This window comes from Strix uralensis, chromosome 1, assembly GCF_047716275.1.
Source record: "Strix uralensis isolate ZFMK-TIS-50842 chromosome 1, bStrUra1, whole genome shotgun sequence".
Classification (NCBI taxonomy): Eukaryota; Metazoa; Chordata; class Aves; order Strigiformes; family Strigidae; genus Strix; species Strix uralensis.
Window position 1 is genome coordinate 49,733,788 of NC_133972.1, and position 9,386 is coordinate 49,743,173.

Genomic DNA, 9,386 nt, shown 5'->3' on the forward strand with positions numbered 1-9,386 from the left:
TATTTTACTGATATTCATGCTGTTTCAGTAATTTATTTTTTCTTTTCTTTTTTTTTTTGGTCTTAAATGCAGATAATCACGCGTCCTTATTAAAGTTCAGAGCTATATATTGTTATTGCTTCCCTTTGGATGGTGAAACATTATTAATCAAAAAAAGTATCTTACCTCTAGTGTTACCAAAACCCATTTTGGAGATGCTGTAGTTCCAATGCTTTTTTAAATTGCGATTGCACTTTTAGTATCAAGCACGTACGTAATGCTAACAGTTTGTTGAATCAAAATACAGACATGAAAGAAGGATTTTTACGTAATGAATATCAGACTGACTGGTAAACTTTAACGTCTCCTGGTAATGTACTCTTTCATTCTGCGAAAAAACCTGCACAGACCTTGTGAAGAGACATTTGAAAGAGAAGAATGAATTATGGAAAGAGAATTCAGGAGAGCAATTAAATAATTTCAACTTCGAAATGAACAAAATGAGAAGCAGTAGAGGGAAATAGGAGGGGAACTTTTTAGTGCTCGTAATAGGAAAGGAGATGTTGGGAAATAAATGAAAATTAGCTTGTTCGGGATGTAAACAGCATGGGAAATGCTCCTGAAGCCAGCAAATGAAGAATTGGATCTGCTCAAGTAATGTAAACATTTTAAGTGGTTGTATATGTACATTAAGTCTGAACCTGCTCACTTTTATTATGTCATATTTTTCACAGGTTTTACAGAGGTTAATAAAATCTCGAGGGAAATCTCAGGCCAAACACCTTAATGTTCAGATGGTGGCAGCTGATAAACTGGCACAGTGTCCTCCTGTGAGTTCCTGTTAATTTATGTCTCCTCTTTGAAAGGTGCCTTTCTTTTCAAGCACGAGGTTAATTATGTAATTTCTGGGAATGTTTGCCCTCTTCTGGCCATATTTCACTATTGCTTTTTTGCAGAACGCCTCCTGAGGTCTCTGGGCTCTGCACAAGGGTGCAGGGAAAAAATCCTAGTCACGAGCAGTTATTAGGATGTGTGCTGAATACATTCACCTCTCAAAAAAGCTGAGCATTTGTTTTACTTGATGATTATTTTGGGGTTATTGGTCTAAAAATGAACCCTCCTAGTGACTGTGCTTTATCTCTGGTAGTTTAGGGTAAAGCCGGTGGTTTAGGTAGCTCCCTTTGGGCTTATGTCACCACAGCCCATCACTGCTGACGTTCTTGGTCACAGTTTTGGCAAAGAGCTGTTGGGTACTGTGTATCTGAGAGCTCTGCAGTTCTTCTGTTGATGTGCACTGCAGCAAATTCTTTCAACTTCCACTTACAAAATGGAGATGATGAGACCCCAGCTGTGATTTAAACATGGCAAGCATTATTACCTGCATACTCAACTGTCAAGAGTATGGGTAAGAGACCAGAAGATGAAGGTTCAGTTCAGTTGCAGATATTAGAATTTGCTATAGTTACGGAGCTGAGTGAGGGGGATTTTTCATCATTTAAGTTCAAACATCTCAATTAAAGAGACGAGTATCCTCAGGTCTCCAGGAAGTCAATGAAGAAAGCAAGAGACCTGCGTAGACTCTCAAAGCTGTCTTCGGGAGGACTCCTGTCTCCCTGACCAGGGAGGGAACAGAGGAAACTCACTGCCTAACTTTAGTGCCTGAAATTAGACCATGTGACCAACCTCTTACCTAATATTTGTACGACACTTGGAATCTGGATGATCTGAATTACTTGTGTTTCTTACTATTATTAGTAACTGATCTTAGTTTATCTTAGTTTTCTCTTAGTTATTCTAGAAATGGGGAGTAAATCCCTTTTCTTGCAGATTTGTTCAATCTGATTTGTTCAAGCTGCCTCTTCCTATGTTCTTTGACTCTTTGTGCATTCCTAAGTGGAAGTCATGAGGCCTTGCTTTAGCAAGTATAACATTAGTGCTGGTTGTGATTGCTGTCTTTTATATCAAATGCATTGGGAAAAAAAAACAAAACAAAACAAAAACAAAAACCAAAAAGGGTGAAATATCTTAACACAAGTATTAGAAATGCAGTTCATTTTTGATGAATGGGAATTGCAGTCGTTAATGTCTCTAGCTGATCTCCCTTTAGCTGGTGGTTATTCTCACTAAAACCTTTCCTTTATCAGGAAATGTTTGATGTAATTCTTGATGAGAACCAGCTTGAAGATGCTTGTGAGCACCTTGCTGACTATCTGGAAGCCTACTGGAAGGCCACACATCCACCTAGCAGCAATCCTCCTAACCAGCTTCTCACTCGCACACTTGCAACAGCCACTCTTCCTGTTAGCCCAGGTCCAAATATTAATTTACAGGTACAGTTTTTATGCCATCTCTTCTTTTTTCTTCTATCAACTTCTTCCTCTTCCAAAGCACAGTGGTAGTATGATACTAGAATATGCTGAATATGTTTTGCTGTTGTTAGTAGAGTAAGAGCTTTTTCAGCAAACATTCGCCCATTTTCAGTGTAAAAGGCAAATACAGGCACATTATTGTTATTGCTATTGTACTCACAGTAGCATGTGTTTGCGTATTGACTAGGGGGCTGGTTTTGATTCCAAGGACTAAACCAGCCTGACTGAAAACATATGGTGATGTGAAGTGGAATACTTAAGATTTTATTGTGCCCAGGACACCACTGTGCCAGTAATAACATGTACCAGCCACAAACATTTTTATAACTGGCCATACGTAATCCAATCAGCGGAATAAAACTGGGCTAATACTATGTGTGTTACAGCCTCTGGTAACTCTCTGACTGATGGGCACACTATTGCTAGCAGGCAAATCCCAGCCCCAGAGGCCCTGCATGACAAATTGGGTTATGTACAGAGCAGATCCACAAATGTTGGAGGGAATCTGTTCCTATCTTCCCACAGGCTATAAGAGTTGTAGAGGTTGAGAATGACTGACTGTATTGAATTATAGAGGTTGAGAATGACTGACTGTGATGTCTCAAGGTCAAAGTGGCCCTTCCGGTGTTTCCTTTGTTCTTTTATTCATTGGCCATTGCTGTGAAAAGAACATACTTCCTTCAAGCCAAACTCTTACATAAAACCTAGTCCAGCTGCACATTGTGCAGAAAGACCTTGAGAGGCAGTATGTTCTGAACAGTGAGGGTACTGTCTAGTGAGCTGGGAAAAACAGGCTTTGTTCCTACCACCACACTGACCTGCCTGTTGACTTTGTGTCCCCTTTTTTCTCCTTCAACTTTTGGTTTGTATAATTGTATTAAGGTTTTCAGCATAATGAAATCCTCTCCTTTTTGTATGTGTTGCATGGCATGACATGAGGTCTTTAAAGATGCTACTTTATAAATATTATACATAGCAAGTGACGCCTTGAGGCCCAGAAGATCACAGTGGGTGTTAAAATTTCTGTGTCCCAGCTCAAATAATGGCTTACTACATCTAAATTTCCACCTAAATTCTATATATGCCCACAAATTATATACCTATGTCTGTTAAAATTCATAACTTTGGGTAAGAAAAATGCCTCCTTTTAGAAAATCAAAGAAAAAAAAAATCTGCACCCAAATTAAAATGCCAGAAATTTGCTTTTTGTTTTTATGGTCTAGGAAAACAATTTTTTGTGTCAAAGAATTTATTTCCCATTAGAAGACCACAGACTTGACAGATTTGTTCTTTAATAAGAAAAACTGCTTCAGCCACCTTGCAGGATATCTCCTTCTTTTGCTTTTAAAAGCAGTTGAGGGAAAAGAGACTGTAAGCTATGGCTCATTTTCTGCCTTTTTTTCTGTCCTCAGAGCTGAAACACCCTGAAAAAATTGTGAGCTGGAAGAATTTCTGAGTATGAAATTCTGTATTGTTGTGTGCAGACTTGCTAGATAAACTTTCTTTTCTTTGTAGACGTGTTTATTATTTTGCTCAAGTTTTTTTTATGCCTTTTGGCTGTGGATTTATAGTTCGTGTACTCATTTTATTAATCACACTCTCTGGAGAAACTATAGAGTTTTAATAACACTTCTGTGAATGTGATGCTATCTACTTACAAATTAACAGATTTTTATTTTAAGGACTAAAAATGAGAATGTATTTGCAATTTCACAGTTTGTTTGTAGGTCTACTAATCCAAAAGTGCGAAGCAGTGGGGGTCCCTTATGGAACACAAAACTTCTATGTTCCTTTTGTTTCATTTCCTATGATATATTTTCAGCTGACATCTCAAACCTGAGCCTGTCACAGTCTTGAAATAGAGTGGGTTTATTTTCTAATCACGGTGGCTGAACCCATTCTGTCAATAGTGAGAAGACCCTCTATTTGGAGAATTTAAAGTCTATGTCTGTGCCATTTTTGTGCACTGCTCTGCAGAGAAAAACCATGCCACCAGCCATTTGGCCTGGAGGGGCCACATCTGCACTGCAAAGCATTTGAGTCATTCTGCCCTGGGTCCAGTGCAGCATCCCTTTGGACATAATTGTTTTTTGTGGTTTTTCAGTCCCAGGTGTACATTGTAATGAGAGATTTGTGTTGCCAGCTGCCAGAGTGGTATTTTTATAGCATGATGCTGACTGTGTGCATTGCATGGCACGAGGTGCTTGAAGGTGTGAGGCCTCCTGGGACTGTTTGAAATTAAATCAGTGAAGACCATACACCTCCTGTCTATCTGATGTAGAGCTTTGGAGCAAACTGTCCTGACAACTGTTCTCAGGTTTCTTCTTGTAGGGAAATAGTTTAGCTAATGCCAAAAAGAAGACTGGAGCAACCTCATGCACATATGGTGCAGGCAGTTAGGGACCACTGGATGGAAATAGGGAGCAAGCCAAATTGTCTCGGTGGACACAGACTTCCCTCTCCTCTTTCAACATTGCTTAAACTTCTTTCCATGAACCTCTACTTCTTTGAAATTACAACCTGAATAATGAAATGGGCTTATTTCAAACTTTCTCCATTTTAGGCAAAAAACTTTGAGATTGGGCCATAAAATTCCTGCACTGCAGAATCTAATCCAAATCAGAGCCCTAATTTGAATATGAACCACAAAGCCAGACCCTAATCCAGATTCAAACATTACCCACTCAGTGTCCCTGAAATATTTAGGGAAAGTTACTGTCAATGAATTTGCCCAGAAATCCCAAAAGCCCTAACACTATTCTGAAATTGCAGGTATTGGTTCTAAATTTATTCACTGTGCTCCTCCACACATACTTGTCATAGAAGGTGCATCTGAGTTTGTAAAAGTAGTGTTCTGTTCAAAGCAGGTTCAAATTTTGCATTTGTTCTCAAGCCACAGCAATAACAGAGTAGTCACAATTATATATATAGGTACATATATATTTGGCATTTGACCATATGAGAATTAAAGGGTTTCATGTGTGTACCCAGTTTATGTGCCTTAAAAACAGTCATGGTTGTGAACTAATAAAAATGTGTTTACACATCCAAAGCAGGAATTGCTTTAGCCTCTTTAGCTTTTAATTTAATTTCATTTATAATTCACCTCTGTTGAGTCATTTCTTTTCACCTTGAGCACATATATTCATGTTCACAATTACTACATTCCTTTTCTGGCAAATCAGAATCATCTTGAGAATCATAAATACAGGAACAAAAAAGAAATTTGGCTGCTGTTTCTGTTACCTTGTTCTGATCTATACCATTTGTTTCAAATTAGGAACACATGGAGCAACCCAGCTAGTCGCTGGGAAGTTTACAGAACAAAATGTTATTTTAGAAAATGAAGATTTGTCAAATTTATCAAATTGCTGATTTGAAATATGTTGCTTTTTATAAGTTTCTGATAAAATACAGATTTGTTCCTGTCCAATTTCCTGTCATTTTACTTTTTGGGTTGCTAGGAAACCCACCTGCCAGGATCTGCGGCTGAAGGACAAAACTTTCTCCTTCCCCTAGCTTTTTTCTACAAAATAAAAAGACAGAAAGAAGATATGTCCGTGAGCTGCCCTGGAGGCAATCCTTATTTTTAGATAACTCTGAACATAGGAGGGCAAACTTTAGACAAACTTTGGTAAATTCAGAACAGTCTCACAAACAAACCCTGTATAAATCTGTTAAAACCTACTTTAATTTTGTGCCAGTAGAAATGATTTTGTCTTGACATTCTTAACCTAATGTGAAAAGGATAATTCAATTTCACCATAATCTATTTCTTAAAATTTTGCAATTAAGGTTGAAAAGTCTTTGGCTGTGGCTTGGGAATAAAAGCAGGTTAACGTAATGAAACTGCCAAATGAGTTAAATAATGCCGCTTGTTCATTTTGCAGTGATTTCAAAGCATTATGCTGGTGAAGAGTAGGTTTGTTATTACCTGTTAATTTTTATTTCAGTCTTTTAATAGTAGTGGTGTGTTAGGAAATTCTATAGGTGATAATATCGCTTTCCTCCTGCTTTTCTTGGAAATGGTCTGTATTCTTGAGCTCTTAAAATTATAAGTTCAAAGTTTAATTTTTCATTACCATGAAGAAATGGAATAATTGCTGAGAAAAACAGAAGGCCAGTGATAGTATTAGTATCATAATACAAACTTCATTCATACCAGAGTCAATTCCATTTTTTTCTTTAAAAAAAAAGAGCTACTCTAAAGAGCCAAGGTTTTGTACTTTGGTTCTCTGCTGGAATCCATCTCCTCAGCCCTCTAAAATCATTTTCCCATAGTGGCTGTTTCCAAGCAGGTGCCTGTGAACTCTCAACTGATACCTGCCCTCTCCTGGCATGATATATCCTCTTTAATTTTTCTGCAGCTTGTCCTGCTCCTGCATGCTCTCTTTTTGTCTGGAGTGTGGTAGGCAATTATTGCGAACTGGAATAGTCAGAAACACCGCAGGAGATGAGAAAGTGTCACAGAATAACCTGAGTGCCACCCTCCATTCTGATGAGAGTGGAAGGAATGGTTTGTATTATAATACTGAATTTTCAGTAAGCGTTGAATTCTGATGTTTTTTCTAGTTTAGATTCAAAGTGGATTGTTGTGTACTTAAATTTTATTGGTTTCATGGTACTTTCTAGTTGAATTTGATACTGGGGAAAGTTTTTAAATGTGAACTTCATGTACGTGAACTTACTGCTGGTTGTGATAGCAGGGATCTCAAGGAGACCAGAGGAATGACCATTCAGTCCCTGAACGCAGTGGTTCACAAATTGAAGAGGAAGCACGGGTTGAACCCATCAAGAAATCCCAGCATCGCTCTTCCTCAAGCCAACACCACAACCATCGCAGTGGTGTTAGAGGCCTTTCTAGGCAAGAAACTTTTGACTCAGAAACACAAGACAGCAGAGATTCGGCTTACGTAGAGCCAAAGGAGGACTATTCACATGACCACGGTGACCACTATGATTCTCACAGGGATCACAATCATAGAGACGAGTCCCACGGGAGCAGTGATCACAGACATAGAGAATCAAGGCATCGCTCAAAGGAGAGGGACCGCGAGCAGGACCACAATGAATGCAACAAACAGCGTAGTCGTCATAAATCAAGGGACCAATATTGTGACAAGGATGGGGAAGTGATATCAAAAAAACGTAACGACGCGGGAGAATGGAACAGGGATGTTTACATCCGTCAGTAACTTTTGCCTCTGGCAGTCTTGTGTTTCTTTGAAGTCTTGTAACAATGCCCCTTGAAAATATCTTTGGGTTCTTCATTGCAGAACATATGGTATCCTTCTGTATGCTGATTTGTATTGCTGTTGCTTGCATAGCAATAGCATGAAATAGAATATTCATATACTTGTTTTTTTGGTTAGTGCTATATGAATTAGCGTAGTACAACTGCAGAGCTCCTGATGTTGTACTATGCCATTTTTCAAGCTGTTTTTTGGTAGCTGCCACTTGAACAATATCTGTTGCCATCAAGGTGTTGTTAGTGTTTTTTAAAAAAAGGTACATTTGATGTTTAATAACTTCCTGTGTATTCAGCAATCCAGAATCGGCACATAAAAAATCTAAAACTTTTTGTCTGCTCTGATTTTTAGTTTGTATGCACTTGATTTGCATATTGATTTAAGAGCCACTATCTGTTGCTTGTACCTCTGGTGGACTCCATTTGAAGACAGAATTCAGTCTTGCCTTACACACAGGGGATCATAAAGTCGAAACCTGTTTTCTATGTACTGGTACTGTGTACTGTATATACAGTTTATAAATGTTATTTCTGCAGACACCTTCTTACTATATAAGTTTGATCACACTGTTTTAGAGTCCTAATGCCAAGTCAGCAGATTTGCTTTTGAATTACTGGCAACTGGAACTAGCCACATTTAGGAAATCTGTAACAGTGTTCAACCTAAATTTTCTTCTGTAGCAGAAAGCTTATACTTACTGTAAATATGAATGAGTGCTTGAGATAAAGGGTCTAACTCTTATACCTTATGCTATCCTTGCAAACCCAATTTTGCATTTTAAATTTATGGTAAAGATAACGAATTTATCACTATAAATTATTCTTTTCTGTACAGGTTACAAAATTGCAATGGACCCAGCTTAATTTTTGTTCTATTGTCAGAATAATAGAGCACACATGACAGAGGTGTGTATGTGAGTGGGTGCGTGGTGGATGGGCGTACGTGTGCATGTGCACGTTAGGCAGCAAAGTGTGAGAATCTACTGAAGAAAACAAAGGTTAGTCAACAGCCCAAGAAGTCTGTTTCTTCATTCTGTCTATTAATTTCAAAAATCAAATTGCAGTCAGGGAATATGAGGGAGTTTACTGACCCGGGTAATTGAGAAAGCATAAATCTGCTGGCTCTTTGTTGAGACTTCAGGAGAGTAAAAACAGGCAAATGTTACTGTGAGTGTTTCACTGGAAATGTAAAATCTTTGTGTTTTAGAGTATTTGTTTTAGTAAGAAAAGTTTACACAGCTTGTGGAGAGTTATTTTGTTGGAAAATAAATTTTTGTAGCTTCTCCACTTTTTCTACACTTGCCAATTCCTCTGCCTTCCCACTTTGCAGCCAGCTCACTGCTTTTGCTTCACCTAAACTGTTGTGCTGCTGGTGAAAACTTAGAAAAATGACTGTGACAAAATACTTTTGTTAGGAGCTTGCTAGAGAAAATGCGTTGAAATCAAAGGGAGTGAACACAGTTTGTTTTGCACTGAACACATGTTGCACTGGTAAGTGGGGGGAAATTCACTATTATTTTTGACTATAAGTTCCATACCCTTGCCTAGTGTAAAAGCTGTTCTGCATCACATATAGTCTTTGCAGTAATTGTATGAATGAAATACTTTTTGTATTTCACTGTAAATAGCACATTATATAAAGATTGTAGTGGGATAATAATTAATTTAGCTGGAAGTTCTTTTTATTTATTATTTTAATTCTGGGAATATCAGCATTGCCTGATTTCAAATATCATTTTAGTGAAATGGATAAGATATATGGCAGGTGCATGTTTTCTCCAATCTCCTAT

The 9,386-nt window shown here is 38.0% G+C and overlaps 1 protein-coding gene across 8 annotated transcripts in view; it reads left to right on the forward strand.

Moving 5' to 3' along the window:
* Nucleotides 1-8,883, forward strand: part of CACNB2 (calcium voltage-gated channel auxiliary subunit beta 2) — a 257,850-nt gene extending 248,967 nt beyond the window's left edge. For all 8 annotated transcript variants that reach the window (XM_074865562.1, XM_074865592.1, XM_074865582.1 and 5 more), the window contains 3 exons: nucleotides 714-809; nucleotides 2,124-2,309; nucleotides 7,055-8,883. In XM_074865562.1, coding sequence (XP_074721663.1) covers nucleotides 714-809; nucleotides 2,124-2,309; nucleotides 7,055-7,543 — 771 coding nt within the window. In that variant the 3' untranslated portion in view covers nucleotides 7,544-8,883. The remainder of the gene's footprint in view (nucleotides 1-713; nucleotides 810-2,123; nucleotides 2,310-7,054) is intronic.
* Nucleotides 8,884-9,386: the final 503 nt, after the last annotated feature.